At 45.5% G+C, this 23166-nt stretch overlaps 1 protein-coding gene across 1 annotated transcript; it reads right to left on the reverse strand.

Annotated features, from left to right (window-relative positions):
* Positions 1-2995: 2995 nt before the first annotated feature.
* Positions 2996-23166, reverse strand: LOC100948814 (1,25-dihydroxyvitamin D(3) 24-hydroxylase, mitochondrial). Its single transcript, XM_012803816.1, has 12 exons — positions 22909-23166; positions 22478-22668; positions 21112-21205; positions 19057-19153; positions 14984-15075; positions 14223-14334; positions 12528-12673; positions 8701-8867; positions 7908-7986; positions 7209-7406; positions 6988-7108; positions 2996-3015 (listed from the first exon to the last, which is right to left on the reverse strand). Exons 1-12 carry the CDS (start codon positions 23164-23166, stop codon positions 2996-2998), a joined length of 1575 nt encoding a protein of 524 aa, XP_012659270.1.

Genomic DNA, 23166 nt, shown 5'->3' on the forward strand with positions numbered 1-23166 from the left:
GGTCAGCGTGCGGGCCGAGCGGGTCAGTGGTCAGCGTGCGGGCCGAGCGGGTCAGTGGTCAGCGTGAGGGCCGAGTGGGTCAGTGGTCAGTGTGTGGGCCGAGCGGGTCAGTGTTCAGTGTGCGGGCCGAGCAGGTCAGTGGTGAGTGTGCAGGCCGAGCACGGGTCCTGCTGGCTCCTGCCGGCTGGCTGGTGGGCTTGTGGGCCATACAGACCTGACCTTCTGTTTTTCCACCAAAGCCAGAAATCTGAAAAGATGCATCTTCTTTCACGGCTGTTAAATGTTGGCGCCTTCTTAACCATATGATATTTACCGAGGACTGAGAATGGGCAGGACACATTGGGTCAAATGAGTCTCTGACAACTCCATGAAGTGCGTTGTGATCATTACCCCTATTGCATAGATGAGAAAATTCAAGGGCCAGGGGTCAGAGTTCCTCACTCCCCCAGGGTCACACCGTGGAGGAGCTGGGGTTTAAACCAAATCTATCTGCTTACAATGCTCTTATCTAACTGCCTCTGGGTTTTTAACTTATTTTGACATAATTTCAGAAAATTACAAGAACTGTTCAAAACCCAGATGCTTCAGGTGTCTTCATTTTACTACTTAATGCTTGGTTCTCCGTTCTCTCTCTCTCCCCCACTGCCACATATGTGCATTTCTTAGCTCTAAACACTGAGCTGTAAGATCCCAGTAGCAATAAGCAAAGCCGTAGTGAACTTGTTTTCTGCTGAAACAAACTAGGACTTGTTGCAGGAATAAATGAATCCAGGGATGAGGCAGGCAGAGTAGAATAAGATCATCGCGGAATATCTTACTGTTTCAGAAAATAAGGAAGTGCTCAGAAAGGATGGTATAGCATGAATTACCCCTGACCTGTGAGCTCTGACACTGTCCCTGCTCTATGCCAACCACCAGGTTAGGTACATTTTCTAATTTTCTAATCCTTAGGCGAATGCTTGTGCAGGAGGAATGTTAGCCTCCCTTTAATAGCTGAGCTCAGAGAGGTTAAGTAAATCCCTTGTGCCACACAGCTACGACGTGGCTCCTCTAGGGTTGAAATCCAGGTGAGCTGGACAGCTCTGAAGTCTGTGTTTCTCCTGTTGTAGCAGCGTGGAGCTCGCTGGGCGTGTTTCATTTGGTGGAGGTGAAACAGGTGTTAATGAACGAAACAGGGGTTTCGTTAGTGTGGAGGGACATTGGGGATGTAGGTTGGAAGGTCAACCAAGCGGAGCGAAAAAACTCTTACAGCTACAGTAACCTCCACATATCCCTTCAGTTACATGGAGAGTCCACCATAAAAACAAAGGGTCATTTCTCGTTAACCCACACAGACAGCATTCCCTCTGGGGTCGGAAGAGCTTTTTGCTTCTGTGGTTAAGAACAACAGGAGGTAGTTGGCTGATGTCTAGGGGCCATGTCATATGAAGAATGCATGTCCTTACATCCTAATAGTAAGGTGAACAGCAGGATATTGATGACAATCAAAATAGCTCCGAGAAGGCCGGGCGCTGTGGCTCACACCTGTAATCCTACCATTCTGGGAGGCCGAGGTGGATTGCCTGAGCTCACAGGGTTGAGACCAGTCTGAGCAAGAGCGAGATCCCATCTCTAAAAATAGCTGGGCACTGTGGCAGATGCCTGTGGTCTCAGCTACTTGGGAGGCTGAGGCAAGAGAACAGCTTGAGCCCAAGAGTTTGAGATGGCTGTGAGCTGTGATGCCATAGCCCTCTACTGAGGGTGACAAAGTAAAACTGTCTCAAAAAAAAAAAAAAATGCTCCGGGATGTTATGACGCACTGATCTAGGAGATTTCACAAGTTCAGGCTCAGCCACAGGATGACCCTGGGAAATGTGCCCAGAAACTTGGTCACCACAAAGGGCTGTTGGAACTATTGACAAGAAAGACGAACAGGTCAAAAGGAGCATCTCAGGGGTCCCTTCTATGATCTAGGAGCCAAGCATCACCCATAAAGTGCCAAAGCTCCATGAACATGGTCCTGCCCTCACGCACCTGTATTCTAGTGGGGAGGGGAGAGAAGGATGAAAATGGCAGAGAATCACACAAATGCTCATCAACTTGCCCTTGTTGTGGGCTGTGAAGGAAAGGTCCATGGTGTACCTGAGCAACCCACTGGAGTCCTGGCTTCCCTGCACACTATTTGGTGATTCCAAGCAGATGGCTGGCCTTCTCTGTGCCTCAGTTTCCTGAGGTGTGAAGTGGGAAGAAGCATCAGACCTACTGTGCCTGGCAGTGGTAAGTCTGTGAATTCATATGTGGCCAGTGCTCAGGAGAGTGGGGCAGGCAGGGAGTCCATGGACATTAGCTCTTATTATTATCACGATCATAGTTATGTGAATGTCAGTGTCAGCTCTGGGCAGCCTGCCCAGGGAGGTAAGGGGTTGCTAACCTGGCCCTTGCCCCACCCCGAGCCCTTGGAGCCCTTTGCACAGCTGGGAACCCCACCCCAGCTTCTGTATGCTTTGCCCATAGGCAGCCTGCCCAGGGAGGTAAGGGGTTGCTAGGGCTTGCCCCACCCCCAGCCCCTTGCAGCCTTTGCACGGCTGGGAACCCCACCCCAGCTTCTGTATGCTTTGCCCCTAGTGGCCGGCACCTGCACCTTCTGCAAAGATGACCCCCAGCAGCTATTGCTGCTTTGCCTGGATGCACCAACAGCTAGAAGTTCAGGGGGGTTTGCATCTCCCGGGTACACTGAACCTCAGGAGTGTGGAGGCTGCACTCCCTGGCCACCAGGCAAACAAACAGAGCTGCCTGGTACACTCCAGAGCTGCCAGGAGCTTCACCCCAAACCACGCACTAGCTGGGCTCCCTTCTGTCTCCACGACCTGCTGTCCCGGCCATCACACGGGTCTTCTTGGGTGTCTCGACCTCAGTGAGTCCTGGTCCTGGGATCAGGCCCCTGTGGAATCTCAGTCATCAAGGAGACTTCCTCTGGGAATGCAGAGCTGGGAGGAATGCACATGGCGGGGGAAGCCTAGCGGAGGAAGACTGTGTCTGCAGGGAGAGGGGAAGAGGAACCGCGCAGGTGCAAGCCCTCTTGGGAGGAACAGGGAGACTGGCAGGAGCCACTGTGGACGGAGCCCAAAGGCCTCTGGGGGTGCGTGACGTGGGCTGAGTTCGGGGGTTGACCGGCCGCATTTGGTAGGACATGGGAGTCAGCTTACAGGACAGGATCTTCATGTCATAGCAATGGAGGCCACAGGTGCCGGGATGAGACACACACATCTGGGTAAGTGAACAAAGAACCGAGGGAGGGAGCACGAATCCACGGAGGGGAGATGAGAGCTCCTGCAGCGGCCCAGGGGAGAGGGTGGCGGCCACAGCCAGCTTGATGGTGGGGTAGAGGGTGGAGATTGATATAAACAGACTTGAAAAATATTTAAGCAGCCAAAAGAAAGAAAGTTATTTTGCCACTCCAATAACTGTCTTTCAGTTTCAGATTAAATGCTATCGGCTTGTGAAATGGCCACATGAGAAGAATCTCTACAGGTAAGCCAAGGTTTGAATGTTTATTTTGTCATAACCAATGCAATACAGAGGGCAAAAAGAAAATCTCTCAAATATTTAAAAAATTTTATTCTGACAAAAGAATTTGAAGATACACAGGTGAAATCAACACACGTGAATTTGTAATTCTCAGAATAATTTCACAGCAGAAAAAAGGCATATGCCTGTTTCATGATACGTACATAGTTATTAAAGTATAAAGATATAAATGATGACTCTGAACATTCTAAAACTATAACCTAAAAGGGAAGTCTTTATCAAAAATACAGACATATACATATATATATATGCTGTTAGAAAAAGTTACAGTAAAAACAGGCCAAAATAAAACATATGTAAACACAATTTTTAAATTTTGTAAGTCATGCAAAAATCCTTATACATTTTGCATTTATGAAATCCTATTCCCCCAGGAGTGCAAACCACATAGCAAATGTTACATGATCAATCTCTAACATTTGCTGGATTTACTATTTCCCATCAAAAGCAGAGAAAATGAAGGCAAGGGAAGTCATTTTCCTAAAGTCACAGTGACGATTTCTAAGCTGTGACTAAACTTCCTAGTCACACACACACACACATGTGCATGCGCGCACACACACAATTAAAAACTATTGATTCATCCTCATTCCAATGCCATAGAGAAAATACAAAAATAAACAATTTCGGGGTCCTTTGACAAAATGATGCCACGGTGAAATCATTAAGGAATTCTATACCAGAGGTTCTGACTTCATTAAACTCCTATTTAAAAGAGAGGTGTTCTCTAATTTTCTGATATTGTTTCCATTTCAATGCAGGGAGAATGTGATTCCCTGGGGGTCCTGATACCTTTCATCATCATTCAGACTTGTCTATGTTATTAGCAGTTAATTCCTCAAGTATGGCATTAAACGGGCTTACAACAGGTGCATTCCCTAGACAATTTAGCTGTCCCAGCCCTAGACAATTTAGCTGCAGCAGGTGTTTCATTGTGAGATGTAAACTTACTCTTGAGAAGAAGATTCAAACAGTGAATTTGGTAGAGGAGGAGCTCAAACAGTCAGCAACAGTTTACCTTAATAACTGACAAATACCCAGCCTCTCTCGTGTCTTGGAAGATGCAAGGGGAACAGGTGCATGGGCGATTCTATGCAAATGCAGCCTGTGTTGATGTAGGTTACGTGTAAACTCGCAGCGTACCCTGCAGAAGGCTTTGCCTTCCAACACCCGAGTCTGCTTCCCTGAGTTTGGTGAGATCTTAACAGATCTATCATCTGGACAGACAGTACAGATTCTGGAACAATTGTACATAGGAAAGAATATAAACACCTAGGCCTAGATGTTCTTTATATGCTGTTGCACGGTCTAGTTCTTGAAGTTTGCTTTCCAGCAATGCAGAAGCCGGGAGCACCATTCTTTCAGGAACGTAAAAATTCCTGTTCTTGGTCTCGGTGAAAAGCTAATCTGAAAAATAAAGTATATATTTCAGTTACATGTCAAAAAAGTGGATTTAAACAAGAGGCAGAGAGAAAGAAGGAGGGGGGGTGAGTGACACACCTTTTGAGGCAAGACATGATTGTAAGAGGGACTTTGCCTACCAAGTACAATCAGTGTAACCTGGTTTCTTATATCCTCAATGAATCCCCAACAATAAAATAAAATAAAATAAACGAGAGGGCAAAAGATAAAAGTTAAAACTAAAATTGCCCTGGGCTCTTGCAAAAGTCGTAGTCCATCGTGACCAACATGTACAGGACTGGGGTTCTTGCAATGAAGCCTGAATTCTTTGATTATCTGCTTGACTCAGCAGAACTTGACAACTTTCCTAGTGACACCAGACTCGGGGTGAGGAATAATGAAGTGTTTGTTTGGGACTGATTTGTAAATTGCACTCTAAGGGCACGTTTCTCTAAATAGTCCACCTTCCAGCAAACGCCTTTTAACTGGCAGTTGGCAAATCACAGCTAGTTCTCGGAAAGTTCAAGGAGGTGCTGATAAAAAGTGGAATGAGGAAGGCTGGGTTTAAATAATGACCTCCTATCCTATAATATGGTTGGTATGTTGCAGACATTGTATTTCCACGTAAGGTGATTTTGACATTTCTTAGGCTAACTTGATCATTTCACTGGTTCTAAGTCTATCTTGATGTGTATTAGGAGATAATAACTAGCATTAGAAATTCCTTATTTCAGGAAGAAAATGATTGCTTAACACAAAGCAAATGTACGTCATTAAGATCGGTATTCATTTAAAGAAAACAATTCAAGGGTCATAAAATAAATAGTAGTCAGTATATGGATATGACAAAAGTTGAGGTGGACATGAGAAATTCTCTATTGTTGAAAAAGGTCCTGACCAGCGCACTGCAGACGAAAGTCGCCCACTGTACTTAATACAGGCTGACAAATACGTATATGGACATTACACGTTGCTACACATCATGAACATAGACCCTAGGGCCCCAGCCCACCACCATCTGTTTTTATAAAGTTTTTATTAGAACACAGTGTCTGTAGGCAGACTAACGGACTGCTCTTCATAAATGTCAACGCTTAAATCCCTGGAATCTGTGACCATGTTGCCTCGCTTGGAAAAGGGGCTTTGCAGACGTGATTAATGTTATGGACCTTGAGAGCTGTGACATAAGAAAGAGGAGAGATTCAAAGCACGAGAGAGAGACTCAACCATTGTTGAAATGGTGGAAGGTGCCGTGGACCAAGGACCACGGGCAATCTCCAAAACTGAGAATGGCCTTCGGCTGACAGCGGCAATAAGTTAAGAACCTCAGTTCTGTAACCATAGACAACTAAATTTTGCCAACAACCCAAATTAGCAAATTAGGTAGTAGGCTCTCCTATGGAGCCTCCAGAAGGGACCGTATCCCTGCCAATATTTTGAGTTTGGAAGGCCCCTGCCCGCCTCCAAACCTGCAGAACTATAAGATGACAAGTTTGTGTTATTTCACCCACTGAGTTTCAGTAATTTGTTATGGCAGTAATAAAAAGCAGTTACAACAGCCCACCCATCATTTACACATCATCTGTGGCTGCTTTGATGTTCCAAGGCAGCATTAAGGGGCATGTGACAGAGGCTCTATGGCCCATGAAACCTAAAATATTTGCCAACTGGCCTTTACAGAAATAGTTTGTCAACCCCTGTTATTCACAGTCAGAAACCAGCAGCAGCAGCAGCAGCAGCAGCTAGCATTTACTGAACATTTCACTGATGCAAAGCACTGGACTAAGTATGTTATTCCTTCCAATTTTCTGTAATAGATGTTTGGTCCACATTTTACAAGTTAAAATAAAAAAAAAAAAAAAAAGAAGGCAAAGATGTTAGGTAAGTGCTCAAGGTCCCCCGGGGAGTTAGAGGTGAGGAAAGAGCAGGGACTCTGGCCGACTACTGAGTTTGGCTCACTTGCCATACCTGGTCTCTCCTGGCACCTTGCACAGGGCAAGGAACACCCCAGGCGCTCACCTGAGGTATCTCGTCGCCGGCAGAAGGCAATCGGGAGCTCCCGGCTGGGCATTAAGATGCCCAGGTGCAGTATCTCCACAGGCTCCAGGTCTGTGGCCACGATGTCATATTTGCGGACAATCTGGAACACACATGCACAGAAGGACAGAATTACTCCTCCCTTCTCCGGCCTTGTGAGCTAACACAGAACACAGCTGCAGACTTCCAGCAAAGGGTTTTACCCAACAAAGAGCCAAGTGGAGCTGCAGCTCGGCCAGCCGGCGACCGATGCACATTCTTTTCCCGACGCCGAACGGAAGGTGTGCGAAAGGATGGATCTTTTTCTTCTCTTGAAGCCAACGTTCAGGTCTAAACTGACTTGAATCTTCAAAATTGTCTTCACTGGACCCCAACACCTTGGTATTTAGCATCAACACCGTCTGAAAACACACAGAAACGCACAGCATTAAAAATAACCAGAGAAGTCCATTTGAATCACAAAACTTACAAAAGTGAGCGCCTTACAAATGTAAAAATAAACCCACAGGTCTGTAATAGTGCTGATGGCCAATGAGCATGGAGTGCTTAAAATGAGCCGGGTCATAAATCGATAAAGAATTTTAAAATCTTGCATCACATTTTCACAGGGACCCTGTGTGGTCGATTCTGTTATTAATCCCATTTTACAGATGAGGAAGCTGAGTCTCACAGAAGTTATGCAACTCAGAGTACACAGATAAAAGTGAAATTGAACCCAGGTCTCTGTCTCCACAGCCATTATTTCTAATCCTACACTATGTACCATGCCAGCTGAGTACTGCTATCAGTGAATTTTCGTAATGAATTTTCTCCTAGTAAAAAACGTTAGAGAGCTCTGACGAATATTCGGGAAGATTATCTTTCCATGTTTTGTGGGTACGAAACATACAGATTCTACTTACTCCTTTGGGTAAGGCGTATTCCCCTAGAACCGTTGCCTTGTCAAGAGTCCGACTTGTAAATGGCACACTTGGGGTGAGCCTGAACAAAGAAAAATCAAAGATGTTAAGATGGGCACAGACCTGCGGTGTGGCTGGCAATGCAGACTGGGTTAGAGACAGAATTGCTGCAGAAGTTGACAGGCAGGAAGGGAACCTGATCACAACTCTTCTAAAAGATTTCCGTCTCTTTCTCTGATACTTACATTTCCTGTTTCTTTTTTCTTATCTTATTGTGTTGGCTAAACCCCTTAGATGTGTCTCTTTCTGATATCTCACCTTGAAGGCTGATGTTTATTCTACTTTTCTCCTACTTATGCATCATGAAGTGAACATCATTTCCTTCTAATCCTAAGATCTGGTGAGTTCTGTTTTCCAGAAAGAGTATAAAAAGAATTTTCTAAGACTCTTTTATCCTAGAGGCTCAAAACCAAGACGTCTCTACGTCCTATTATATAACACGAGGGTTCTCTCAAGAGCTTTCATCTTTCAGCCTTTAATTAATCGCGCCTTGATCTTCATTCGGGCTTGTAGCATTCCTTAGAATTCTAGTGTTACTGATTTAAAAGGGAAGGGTATTGGCTTTCTAAGATTTAGTAGAATTTGCCCAAATGATTTAGGTAGTGAGTAATAAAAAAATATATAGTCCCAAAGCTCTTTTTTGCAGTTGGATAAAAGTTGCTAATGAGCTGGGGAGCTGCCTGAGATTTGGGGAAGCTGCTGAAATATTTGTATTGGCTCAGACATATGTTTTTACCTCATAGATTCTTTCAGACAGGCTTTTAAGTACGGCATATTCTTCACATCCTCCGCACGTGGTATCTGATTCTCGGGCAAAACACTTTGAATTTCCTCAAGAAGCTTTTGTTGCACTTGGGGATTACGAGATAAGTTATAGAGAATCCACATTAAGCTGTTTGCTGTCTGAAAGCCAAATGGACACAGATGTGAGTTTTTGCAAATAGACCGCCTTACTCTACTATCGGGTGACGGAAGGAGATGCCTGCCCCTCACTCTGCAAGTGTATCAGGAAGGCGTTCTCACATCTTTGTTTGCTGTGCCTTAACTCAATCCAACACAAAAAGGCCAGATTTATTTTACAAGATAGACATATATCCATTAAGGATTGCTTATTTAATGAGAGACTCAAACTAGAATCCTATAAATAATCAGCTACATTAGGACACTTAAAAATCATAGTCTAGGGTGGCATCCATAGCTCAGTGGGCAGGGCACCGGCCCCATACACTGAGGCTGGTGGGTTTGAACCCAGCCCAGGCCTGCTAAAATAACAACGACAATTGCAACAACAATTAAAAAAATAGCCGAGTATTGCGGCAGTGCCTGTAATCCCCGCTACTTGGGAGGCTGAGGCAAGAGAATCACTTAAGCCCAAGAGTTAGAGGTTGCTGTGAGTTGTGACACCACAGCACTCTACCCAAGGTGACAGCTTGACACTGTCTCAAAAAATAAATAAAATGAAAGGAAAATCATAGTCTGACACAATAATTGTTTGAACATAAATGAGCATACATAAAACTGGAGAAATGAGAATAGACTGGTGGATTGTAGCAGGGTCAATTTCCAGGTTATAACGGTGTTTTCTTACAGTGTAAGATATTCCCAGGGGAGGGTAGTTGGTGAAGAATACAAGGGATCCCTCTCTATTTTTCGTAGAACTGGTGTGAATCTACAATTATCTCCAAACTTTAATTAAAAATTATTTGATGTAAAAATCGAATAAAGAGAGAAAAAGAGAGATGGTTGGAGTACTGTGAACGAGAGGCTTTAAAAAATTTTATCCTGCAAATATCTAAGGAACTGCACTTCCAGAATTTAAAAGTTCTTCTGGCCACACCCTCAAATGTTACCACAAAAATAAAAAGGCATTATGTATATTCAGGGTTTCAGCCACATGCCAAGAGTTCGCATAGGAGAGTGCCAACACCAAAATGAGAAATTCTAGCGTTGAGTTTCTTAAGGAACCGGCCACAATTTCTGACAAAGGCCTCTGGCCTTTATTTCCTTTCCAAAGGCAAAGAGAAGAGAAAAAATATAGTGGAACTAGCCAGTGCAACTTTTAGCTACATAGTATTCACTGCTAGTTGTCATATGTGTTATTTTTTAGGCCTTTCTTAGCTAATTTAAGCCAAATATCCCCTCAAATGGTCACCGTGTCCCCATTGTGCAGACATGAAGACGCTGTCGCTAAGTGCTATGTGCCAGTCACAAAAATGAGCAAAGGGCAAGCCCACTCGGAGCCAAGGGTTACTTATTATTTTTGGAAGAAGATGCCTCCAAGTCAGGCTTCCTCCTGTCAGAGGCCTGGCAGCCTCGGCTGCAAATAAACTATGGATAGCATTATTATAAAAGTCTAATTTACAAAACAGGAAGAGGGCGTACCCACCAAATTAGATACACTTTCAAATTTCTCTGATTTTCCCAATATGACTTTCAGAATAGCCCAGACTTAAAAAAGAAACTGATTTAACCATATCAGTGAGTTCCTTGCCACAAGTACAAATAGAGTTTCCAAAAGGCAGATAACTGTAGCTTGCACCAAAGCCATGTCAGACAGCCCAGGCCCATTAGGAAGCCTCCAGGGGCTGATTGGAGGGTAAGTGGTTTGGGAAACCTCAGGGACACAAACTATCCCCGCTTGACCTTCTTGGAAGAGACCAATCTCGCTAAATGGCCTTCTGCATCCACTCTTCCTCTGTTAAGTCCAGTCTTCAGCCACCAGCCAGAGTCCATTTTTCAAAACATAAATCAGTTAGGTGACTCCCTTGCTTAGGATTGCAAGAGCTTCTCATCACAGGTGTAATCAAATCTTAATGCCTTACCAACACTCACAAGGATCTGGCTGATGTGGCCCATAGGCCTCTCCAGTCTTAACTCTGAGCACATCAGCTAGCTCTCTAGCCCCATCCCTCTTTCTGCCCCAGGGCCTTTGCATGTGCTGTTTCTGGTACCCAGAGTTCTCTAACACATCACCCTGTTGGATTCCTCCATCCACACTACTATCTGGAAAAAAACACATTTGTTTGTGTCCATGACCATTGTCTGTTTTCCCCACTAGCATGGAAGTTTTGTGGGGATGAGGGCCTTTGTCTCATGGTTCATAGTGGTCTCTCAAGAAGCCGGAACAGGGTAGCACCCATGGTTCAGTGAGTAGGGCACAGCCACACGCACCCAGGCTTGTGGGTTCTAACGTAGCCGGGGCCAGCTGGACAGCAATGACAACTGCAACGACAGCAATGACAACTGCCACAACAGCAACAAAAATAGCCCAGCATTGTGGTGGGTACCTGTAGTCCCAGCTACTTGGGAGGATGAGGCAAGAGAATCGCTTAAGCCCAAGAGTTTGAGGTTGCTGTGAGCTGTAATGCCATGGCACTCTACTGAGTGTGACATAGTGAGACTATCTCAAAAAAACAAGAAAAGAAGCTGGAACATTCTCCAGCACATAGTAGGCCCTCAATAGTTCCTGAATTATTTCATTTATTCAATATGTATTTATTAGCCACCTATCTGCCAAGTAGACATCCTGGGAGTACAGAGTAGACAAAGTTATTTCCCTCAGAGACCTCGTACTCCAGTTTAAAAAAAAAAGATTGGGGGAAGCTTCGCTTTGTCTAAGGAGCCTCTCAGGGTCAGTGATTCAATAGAAAAGTGAGCTGAGATGAATTCCCACTTTTTTTTTTTTTTGCAGTTTCTGGGGCTGGGTTTGAACCCACCACCTCTGACATATAGGGCCAGTGCCCTACTCCTTTAAGCCACAGGCGCCGCCCATGAGTTTCCACTTTTAACAGCCTTTTGGAGCATGAGAAATTAGGACGTTGTTATTCCCTGATACAGAAAACCCCACTTTTTTCCTTTGGAAAAGAAGCATCATTGAAGGAAGAAAACATGGGGAAAACAATGAACTTGCATACGCTCTGCTTACAGACCTTAGGTGCAGGAAAGGTCGGACCTGTGAGCTCAAAAAAAAAAAAAAAAAAAGAGCAGAGATGGTTCAACCCACCTGTAGGCTTGGTTTGGCATTTGTAGTTGAGGTTTGTACTAGGAATGTCAACCATGTCAGAGGCAAAATGCTGGTCTTTACAATTACCTGTTTCACGTAAATTAAAACTAAGTTTTCCCCACCTCAATATGTTTAGTTTTAAACAAACAAAAAAAAAATCATTGGCTTGAAAAAGAGTATTCAAAACTTTGCAGTTAGTTCACAGCCTTAATGAGGCACTTTGGGGTAACATGAGCAACAAACCAAAATATCTCTGTTTTTAAAAATCTAAACTACCTATCTTGATAAGGCTTAAACCTTTACTGCTCCTGAATTTCCGTGGCAGTCTGCAGGTTTTTCACAGCACTGATTAGATCCTACCCTGATTTTCATCCACGGAGCAGGTGGACAGTCTCCTCCTCCTCTATGCTCAAGCAGAAAAGACTGGTCCCTGAGAGCACCTCAAAGTACCTAGCATGTGACTTTTTGGTGGAATGAGTGAGTCGAATCACTGTTTAAAATTTGTCATGAAAAATTGGGCAGACTGTTCATGTAGCAACGAAACTCCGGCCCCCCCTTACCGTTTCCACCCCGCCCAGCTGCAGCTCCGTGACGGCCCCGTACAGTTCTTTCTTTGAAAGCTGATTGTGGTGGTAAATATCACAAAGGAAATCCGCGCCAGGCTGCTGAGAATACTTCTCTAACCGGTTGTCGACACAAGATTTGACTGTTAGAGATGAGAAAAAAGAAAGGAAGTCAGTTGAGAATTAGGATGAAGCAAAGGATAAAAAGGAAATCTAAGATCAAAATCTTTTTCGGCCCCTATCTAAAAGGGGTCTTTTCAGGGACACTGAGTGTTTGCCGTATAAATTAATATCACCTTATTATTAAGTCAGCCAAAATTTATCATTGCCCAAAGTGAGTAAGTCTTCTTAATTTTAATGTGCATACAAAACACCTTGGCATCGTTTTAAAATTCAGATTTGAATCAGGGGTCCAGAGTGGGCTGGAAAGTCTGCATTTCTGACAAGTGGTGGGTGACACTGCTGGGTTGTAGATCACATTTTTTTTTTCCCTTGGACACAGTCTCACACTATCACCCTGGCTAGAGTGCTGTGGCATCATAGCTCACAGCAACCTCACACTCCTGGACTCAAGCGATCCTCTTGCCTCAGCCTCCCAAGTAGCTGGGACTACAGGTGTCCACCACCACACTTGGCTAATTTTCCTATTTTTGGTAGAGATGGGGGTCTCACTCTAGTTCAGGCTGGTCTCAAACTCCTGAGCCCAAGTAATCCATCTGCCTCAGCTAGGATTACAGGCACGAACCAATGTTCCCGGCTGCAGGTCACATTTTGAGCAGTGAGAGCTTAGAACTCTGTGGAGGCACTGGGTTCACTTTCAGAATCAGAACTTGAACCCAGGTATTACCAAACATACACTCCTCTCCCCATATATGCACAAGAACAGTGCCCATGGACGTTGGTATTAATGGTAAAAATTTCTTAACAGTTATAACATAAATTCTAGGCAGCTGTTTCCCTCCCTTCAATCTGTTATTCACAAAACCACCACAGTAATTAGAATGATGACATTGGCATTGATGATGCTCACGTATGGTACCAGCGTCCAAGTCTGAATCTTGGAGCTCTTCTGCCTGGCTTCCAGCCCTGGCTTTGCCATTGCTCAGTACACAAGCTCAGAAAAATTACTTAACGTCCGTGTGTCCCGGGTATATCACTAAAAACAGGGCCTTCCTTATAGAGGTGTTGTGAGGATGAAATGAGTGTATGTGGGAACAATATCTAGCACCCAATATCCCCTCCATCCTCTAGCAGAAAGATATTGATCCCCTGAGGTTTTTATTTCACTCCTATTAGACCCAGAGACATTTGCACTGGGGTAGGTACCGTTGTCATCATCATTAGCCCATTTTGGAGTGGATGAAAGGGTGTGAGCACACCTGGCCAAGCTGTCACAACCTGTAATAGAGCTTGACGTGAACCCAAGGGTCTCTAACTCCAAAGCGCTTGGTTTTAACCACTCTTAATTCCGAAAAAAGACCACAAATACTGCCTTCTGCCTCTTATTTAGAATTTGTCTAAACCAGAGTGATCCCCCAATGCATGTGTTTGGAAAGCCTGAATGAATCAGGAGCAACTACAGAGAAGGACCGGGGTGGTTAGGGCAGGAAGACCATTCCGACCTTCCCTCTGCAGCTCTAGAGGCTGGTCTGCAGGGCCGGCGTGGACTGTTGCGAAGGGCAGCGCATTTACCTGATTTGAAAATGGTGTCCCAGGCCAGCGTGTGGGCCTGCCAGACCTTGGTGTTGAGGCTCTTGTGCAGCTCCACAGGAGTGACCATCATCCGCCCGAACGTGCTCATCATCTGGGGAAAGACAGATGCTTCTCATTCTCCATCCTCCTCCTCTCCAGCAGCTCTCACTCTGGAAGAGGGGCCGTGGAGCCAGGGCACCCTGTGCTTCTTGCGTAGATCTCCAAGGTGACCCCCAGTCCTCACTGCACTAGGCCTGGAAGCAATGCCCACATCCCACTTCCAGGAAAATAGTGAAAGTATTATTCAGTGTAATTTTTCACTCTCTATGTTTATAAAACATTTGATCTTATGACCTAACCATTTAACAAAAAGAAAAAGGAAAAACTGACTTTGACATTCTCTTACATTTCTAATAATTTCCAAACTTCAGTCATTCCCAGATTGATTCCACAGGTGCTATCATATCCACATACAACCTAAACAACTCAAAAATTTAAAATCTGATTTAAAAAAAAATATGTTTTTTATCAGCTGACCTTAGACTGAAATACCTATTTTAACTTGGCCTGAACAGAGAAATAACGGATTTAGGGTATGTGCACATAAACACACTAAAATATATCATGCACATTAAAATGAGTACAAATTTTGAAATAAAATATGTGTGCATGTCACTCTGTGGGGAGCAGGTTCAAGTTCCACAGAGCTCAGACTGTGGGAAGAGCACCGGGAAAACCGCTCTTCCGAAGGCGCTGCTTACAGTTTTGATGGCCATGATGAAGTTCAAAGCTTCCTCTTCTGTGTTCTTCTGAAGGATCCCAAATCTCTTCTCATATAACACAAGGCAGATACCTGTTATTTAAAATAATTATCACTGTTACACAACATAGCAACACTGGAGTCTGTGATTAGCTGGCTATTAAAGACTTGATGTGGAGTCTCAGCATTGTGTGGGATTTTCTAAGAAAAAAACCAGAACTCCAAGAACAGAGGAAAGGGAAGGAGTCAGAGGCAAAGGGCGTGAGCACTGTCCTCTCTTTGTGGAAATCATCTCCAGGCCTAATGACCCAGCACCTTAGAATGCACGGGTCAAAAAAGCACTGTCCTTAGCTGCACCAGCTACAAGGAATTTCCCGGGGCAAAGGTGCCATTGGGTCAGGGCTGCCCTATGCCTTCCCCCAGCTGTGTTGTTGGAGGCCCAAGAAGACCGACAGGAGGCCATTCACAAGAGGAAGAAATGGGAGGGGGATAATTATACACCGGGCTCCCACTGTGCGCCTGGCGGCACAAGGCTAGAACTTGTAGATGATCCCCTTTCTCGGCTTCATCATTTGATTGAGACACTTCTTTACAAGTAAAATACTCAACTCTTCAGAAGAGCTAAAAGAACAGTATGATCAACACCTGTAACCTCTGAATTCAGATGCAGGATTCATCAACATTTTGGCACGATTACTTTCTCTCTGTGTGCAGTATACATCCGTGTCTGTGTGCTGAACCATTTGAAAATGACGTTCAGCCTTCACGATACTTAAGTACTTTTGCAGAAATCTCCTAAGAATAAAGGCATTGTCCTATATGACCCTAATATCATAACATCTCTAAGAACAGTAGCAGCCATCCCTCAATACAACTACCTATTTAAATATTTTCCCCACTTTCCTAAAAATTACCTTCTATAACCATTTTCCTTTATGATCCGGGATCTCTACATCTGCCCTTGGGTCAGTGGATAATTAGCTTTTGATTTATAAACGAGGATGCTGGGTCTAAGAATATAAACAACCAGCCTAAAATCTGAGAAGGGGGAGTCAATAAACTCAGCCAGTGCAATTCCACAGCTCTCTGGACTACATTCGTGTGTTCCAGACTCTACTTTTTTCTGTCCAGCCTTTCAAGGTTTCTTCCTATTTGAGTTCTCAACGCACAGCCCATGTACCATTGGGGAGCACCTGAGGTAGAGCTCTGTCTGGATGATCCATGAACTTTCAAAAAAATTATTTATTTTTACAGCAAGTCATCTATGGCAGTGATTCTGACTTTGAATTTATAGAAATGCTACACATTTTATTTTCAAGATAAACTCAAAACAATTAATGAAAACGTTAACTAGTTAAATAGCCTGGGTAGCAGGTACTTCTGGAGAACACAGCCAAATAGTATAGGAGCCTATAAAATTTAGGACAAAACTATTTACCAGATGGGCACTGTAGAATAAAACTCATATTAAAATTAAGATAGTACTTTCTTATCTATAAATACCTAGGTTTTTCCACTTTATAAAGCATATTCAACAGCATAAACTTTATTTTTTTCTAATCAGTGGGTTGCTACATCATAACAGTACAACTGATTCACATGTGCATGAATATGTTACAATGTTTCAAAAATGCTAAGCCCTGGTGGGTGCAACCCAAGAGTGGTATTTTCCCACTTGTGGGCCACTTTTTGGCGCCTAATGCAGGTCGGCTCCACAAAATTTTGCCACTATGCCAGGACAGCCATCTGTTCTCTCTCTATGAATGAATCTCTCTTAGAATGTCTTATTTTTGCCAGACTTTATCATTGATATCACATATAACAGACATTGCTAATAGCCCCCCAAATATTCATCTCTCCCCATCCTGTTCTAAGAAAATCCTGATGTTTTCTAGGGTGGCATTAGCTGCTGTGAAGGGCAGCCCCTTCACTGGTGTATCAGGCCTCAGGGGATAAATCAGGATTGAATTAAGACTGATTTCACTGTAGCAAATGCCAGTCACCACATAACCCGAGTAGGGTCAATGGAACCTAAAGGGAAAACTCCTTTTTGCCCTCTTGATCAAGGGATACAGCACAGCTGGCTTAGTTCTTTCCTTTTCTTTTTTTCCCCTTCCTTGCTTTTGCCTAGAATGCAGAGGTGAGGTCAGGATCTCTAGCAATCATTTGCAGCATACCAGCCAGCTAAGGATAGTTGAGCAAAAAGCCAGAAACAGCTCTTGTCCCCAGTGCCTCCTTGAGCCAGCTGTGGGCTGCCTTCTCCAGACTTCCCCTAATGCTCAATGATGGGTTTTGAACAACAGAGGCAGGTTTTCTTTGATTTGCAACTGAATGCCTTTGATACTCCTTAATTTAGGGGCTTCCAGTGGACAATTTCCTCTATAATTTGCAGCCTCCCTTCCTTCCTCTTTTTCCTTAAGGCCTTCTGTGGATTGCTCATTGGCATGGAGATTTCCAGTGTGTTAAGATGCTTAGCCTGTCTGATGGGAGAGACAGGTCTCTGTATAAGCCTCCATGGGGGTTGGGGGTCCTCAGTAGCTGGGGGGATCTTCCACCAATCCGACTATGCCACACTCCTGCTAAATGCTCTACTATAGCTCCCAGTTACTCTTGGACCGATCCCAAATGCCCGTCCCTGGTTTACAAAGCCTTCCATGAGCTGGTCACTGCCCCCTCAGAACCTCCGCCCTCCCAATGCCCTTACACAATGTCCTTAAAGTCATTCTGGACTTTTTCTTTCCTTATCCTTTCTCTTCCTTACTCTCTTCCTTTCTCTCTCTCCCTTTCTTAGACAGAGCCTCACTCTGTTGTCCAGGGTAGAGTGCCGTGGCATCAGCTCAGCTCACAACAACCCCAAACCCCTGGGTTCAAGCCATCCTCCTGCCTCAGCCTCCCAGGTAGCTGGGACTACAGGTGCCTGGCACCACACCTGGCTAATTTTTCTATTTTTAGTGGAGATGGGGTCTTCCTCTTGATCAGGCTGGTCTTGAACTCCTGAACTCAAGCCATTTCCCCACCTCTCTCGCCCAGCCCAGAGTGCTAGGATTTCAAGTGTGAGCCACAGTGCCCAGCCTGGACTTTTCACTGGAATGTTCCTCCTTCTGTGCTTTTCACTTGATAAACTCCTGTTCATCCATCAGGTCTCAGCAGCGAAGCACCACCTCCATGCAGCCCCCTCGCCGAGCCCGGCTCAGGCAGTGCTCTCAATTTCTCCTGCAACCCTCAACTTGTTCAGCCCCACACCCGCCTGCCTGACCAAAGATGCCCACATCCCCTGAGCAGCAGGCTCCTCAAGGCAGTGCTCTCTCTGCCTTTCCTTCCCAGAATGATCCTTAAGGAGAGAGATGGTGCCCTCATCTGCTCAGAATCCTCCCCGCTCCCATACGAATCAGACGAAATGCACAAGTTCTTGCTGGACCTACACGCTCTGCCTGATCCACCCTCCTCCTTTCCGACCACGTCTTCTTACACAGACACCCCTCTGTCTCCCTTGCCCCTCAGGGTCACTCACAGCAGTGTCCCTCAAAGGCTTCACTTCCCCTCTTGGGGCATTTGCACTGCCTGTCCCCCTGCCTGGACCACTCCCCGCAGGTCCCCCTCCTGACTTCCTCCTGCCCCTGCCCCTCACCTCTCCTTAGCAACAAGAGCTTGCCTCGCCCTCACTGCCCACACCGAGGCATCTCTCACGTTCTTTCTTGAGTCTCTTTTTCTTACTCCTTTGCAGAGTGTATATTGCAATGCAATTACTTGTTGATTGTCACCCTTCTAGAATCTAAGCTCCACCAAGGGTAGGCTGTTACCTATTTGGTCCACTGTGGTGGCCCTAGTATGTAGCACAGTCCCTGACACATAGCAGGTGGTTAATACATGTTTGCTACACAACTTCAGACCTAGCCAATAGTTCAAAGTATAACTTATGTGCCTAAAAGAAGTATTAAAGGGGGGGGGCAATGGCCTTGCCCTGGTCCTGCAGTCAATAGTAGTATCTGTTTACTGAAGAGTTATCAATAGGCTCCAGGTTATCCTCAAAATCACCTGCAAATTTAAATGAGCGAGACGGGGAGGGCGACTTACTTTCGAATGACCATTTGTTCAGTTCGCCGTACAAGTCTTCAATGCGGCCTCTTTCATCACAGAGCTCGTCTAGTCTCCCCATAAAATCAGCCAAGACCTTAAAAGAAAACAACCACAGTGACCCATTGAAGTCCCTGGAGATAAACAAAAGCAGGAAGCCCCTTCGGCTGACTTCAGGCTTTGTGACTTTGTGCATCACCACCCAGGCTGTGATCCATTCTGCAGTGACACTAATTACATGTCCTCCGTGGGAACCCACCTTATCCACTAACTACCTTGCCCTGGGTTATTTCCTGAAGCTTCAATTTCGCCTTTTGATCTAAAAATGATTCTGGCAATTTAAGAAAAGGAAAACATTTCTCCTGATCAGAATGGAGGAATAAACCACAAAAGAGAAATAAGCCAAGTGTCCCTGTTGGCACAACAGCCGGAGGACCGTGATGCTACAACGGTCCCCGAGTGTGTACTGTCATATCTGGGCCCGCAGAGGGTTGGTGGTTGTGTTAAGCATGTTGAACTTGGAGCCAGGAGATCTGCAAATTGTGGGCACAGCTCCTTCCCTAGTCTGTGACCTTGGGAAAGTTACATAAGGCCTTTGGATGCCGTTTTCAAAAACCAGGACTTTTCATGAGGAATGCTTCACATTTAACGAGGTTTGAATAGGACCATGCACCTTTCAAAATGTATTAGCTGGTCCTCGCAGCAATGTCAGTGCTCCCATTTCGCTTAGAGCGACTAACCAGGGGGTCCTCAAACTTTTTAAACAGGGGGCCAGTTCACTGTCCCTCAGACCATTGGAAGGCCGGACTGCAGGCCTCGGGACGAGTCGGCTGCTAAGCAGGACAGGCAGCGGTGGCAAAAACACCCAGCAGGCTGGATAAATGTCCTAGGCAGGCCACATGTGGCCTGCAAGCCATAGTTTGAGGATGCCTGGACTAAGCCAACCACAGACACACAGCTGATAAGCTGTCATGTTGAACCCTGATAAAAGGTATAGTCTGACCATCAACCTGCATATGTAATCCGTGGACAAATTTAGTTTGCCCATAGAGTGCATTAAAAGTACTTTGAAACTGTTATCATTATAAAAACATCAAGAGGTTTCATATTAACACACTGATTTCCCACTGTTCATCAAAAGAAGTGTATAATTCAGGCACTGGGTCTGAATCCCCACCTAGCAGTAATTTCCTGGAGCTGGGGCAGCTGTCCCCTCTAGGAAGGCATGCGCTGTCTAGTTTGCTAAAATCCTTACTAGGCATGCCTTAGTCTTTTAAATTAGTAACCTGGATCCTGGAAGCTTCTGAGTTTGCAATCCCTCACCTGTATGATCCCCTCTGGGTCCAAGTCCAGTTCAAAATAAACAGTCAACTGAATAGGAGTAAAAGAGATTACTATATGTTCACAACCCCCTTTGACCCACTGTCAAGGATAATAGTCACATTCTTTAGTATGGTACAAAAACACTGTTAGGACCTGCCTCGTGCCCAGGTCATCTCAGAGAAAACCTCATTCAGCCGAACTGACCCTCTCATCCTCTGAACGCACCACGCCTGCTCATGCCTGGCCTCTCTGCCTGGATGCCCTCCCCTACCTGCTCTGTTTTGTAAACTTCTACTCAATTTGCAAAACCCAGCTCACATGTTACCATCTAAGAATTGTATAAGCATTATGTCATTTAATTTTAACATGGGTGGGAACTGTTGCTCCCATTTTGTAGATTGAGAAACTGAGGCTTAAGAAAATTCAGTGGCACAGCTGGGTCTCATAGCCAGTGGATAGAGGGGGCCAGGGTTCAAATCTAAGACTGTGGGATACCAAAGACTATGCTCCTTACTATTGCCTCATTGTGATTTTACTTTAAGAAAAAGGCCAAATGAAGGAGAAATAAGAGCTTTGGGGGGGGGGAGGTCATAGGGAGAAATGGAAAGAACAGACCCCTGAACCATTCAAATTTCATCCTTCCCCTTTGCACTTTATAGCTGTGACTTGAAGCTCCATTAACATCCCTCTATGTCTTAAGAGCCCCAGAAAAACTGGCCCCAGCTTGCAAACCTCATTGATTTTGTTGTCCAGCTTCATAACTTCCGCTGGTTTCATGAGTTTCTTTTGAAAGGCACTCCGGACCCTCTGCCAGTCTTCACCTTCCCTAGGAGAGAAGTAGGATTATATTTAGAGCAAACCGAAAAGAAAAGAAGGAAGATACAGAAAGACTTCCAGCTGCACCTTCCTGGACTTTACAAGCAAATAAACACTGAGAATCAAGTCAAGAAACATCCAGAGAATGTTAGGATTAGAATATTTTGGATGAAATACGGACAGTATTTTGACAGTAGTTTGACAAAAGAATAAAAAAGCACCATTCTTCCTAGCCTAAGATTGCACCACAAAGTTGAAGCTTAGAGAATTGGGGTTCAGGGATTTTGAGGGGCTCTTGTAGGGCAGCACTGGGAGGCCAGATGTTTTAATTCCTAACAAGAAGAGTGGACAGGTGAACACCTCTTCACCAGCAACTCAGATTTGTTTGAAGAAAAACATGGTCTTCTTTAAACTCATTGGCTTGGGCCTCACATTACAAAGCAACTCAAATTTAGAATTTGACCATTGCCTCCAAATAATGAGATTTAAGGAGTTTGCAGCCATCATGGAATGTTCTGCATTTGCCCATAACTGACCACAGAGCTGTGTCAAAGCTGCATCTTACACGTGGACATGTTTGTTTTTATTTTTTTTAACTCCAGGAATTATATTCCAGAAAATACTACTACTAGGCATTACAATGTAAGGGTTTAAAAGTGCTAACTTGATAAATGTTACCGGTTAAAAAGCAGAGGGATCACATCACTTTCTAGCATTTATCTATCTAAAATGCAACCTTGACATCCGTCCTCATCCCATCTTTACAAGTAGAAAGAAATCATAATCCCCAAACCTCTTCAGAAAGAAAGGCCACGGTCAAAAGCAAAAAAAAAAAAAAAAAAAAAAAAAAACTGACTTTTGACCTTAAAAGAGGGAGTTTCAGAGAATTTTAAGAAATATCATTTGTCTAGGACGTTTGCCTGCACGCTGACTTTGGGATTTTAATTTGCCCAAGAGTCTGAACACCACTACGTGTATAACCCGGCTTTGACTGTTCCTTGAGGGAAAGGCGTGGTCCTGCCCAGTTGCAGAGATTGACAGCAGGTGTCGGGGGCGCAGCGCAGCTGTCCTCCGTCCACTTCAGTCTACACGAGAGCTGAGATGGCACCTGCCCTGGAAGGGGCTTTGGAAACCCGGGGTCTGCCGTGTCTCCATAAATGGAGACACTAAGTAGGGTCCCACTCCAGGAAACTCGTAATTCCCGCCCTCTCCCAATTTCTAGGTCGGTCAGGCGCTTCTGGCCAGGCCGCCTGCCCGGGTCCTCGCGACCCAGCGCACTCACAGGATCATCAGCCCGTAGCCTTCTTTGCGATAGTCGCGATAGGCCTTCCAGGGCTTGATCTCCAGCCGCTGCGGATAGGCGCTCTCGGTGCGGTACAGCGCTTCCAGCAGGCACGGCGAGCCCAGGTGCACCGAGTCGAAGGAGCCCAGCTTCATGCGGAAAATCTTGCCGTACTTCTTGTGGTACTCGGCCTGCGATGGGACGGGCACGGCGCGGAGTCAGCGCGCATCCTTGGCGGTGCCGAGCGTCCCAAGAGCGCGTCTCCCTCCTCCCTCCTCTTTCCTCCGTCCTCCTCCAGGACTGGGGACCCGCTCTGCCAGGATGCCAGAGCGCCCCGTGCGCCCGGACCGCGCGCCTGGGAGAGGGTTTGGGGTGCCACTGGGAGGGCAGGACAGGGAGGGAGGGAATTGGGGGCTCAAAGAGATACTTACCAGAGTGTCGTGCTGTTTCTTGAGCCCCCCTTTCCAGAGGATCTCTAGCAGGCTCCCCAGCAGCGGCCAGTTGGTGGGGCCGGGCAGCGCGGTCGCGTTCTGCATCTTGCCACGTGCCACCAGCGGGCAGAGGGGTACCTCCGGCGGCCGATGGGGCGCGCACGCAGTGGAAGTCACGGGTCTGGGGGGCTGCCGGAGACCGCGCAGCTGCTGCAGGTAGGCGGCAAGGGCGCGGCTCTTGGTGATGGGGGAGCTCAT

This window comes from Otolemur garnettii, unplaced genomic scaffold (assembly GCF_000181295.1).
Source record: "Otolemur garnettii isolate 467f Iridium unplaced genomic scaffold, OtoGar3 scaffold00023, whole genome shotgun sequence".
NCBI lineage: Eukaryota > Metazoa > Chordata > Mammalia > Primates > Galagidae > Otolemur > Otolemur garnettii.

Bases quoted from the DNA above. Each gene is read 5' to 3' on its own strand.
- LOC100948814 (XM_012803816.1), bottom strand. From the start codon at position 23,166: ATGAGCTCCCCCATCACCAAGAGCCGCGCCCTTGCCGCCTACCTGCAG. The intron at 22,669-22,908 runs GTAAGTATCTCT...GTCCCATCGCAG, and splicing joins AGAAACAGCACGACACTCTG to GCCGAGTACCACAAGAAGTA. The intron at 8,868-12,527 runs GTAAGGGGGGGC...TTTGGCTTTCAG, and splicing joins AGCTGGGCGGGGTGGAAACG to ACAGCAAACAGCTTAATGTG.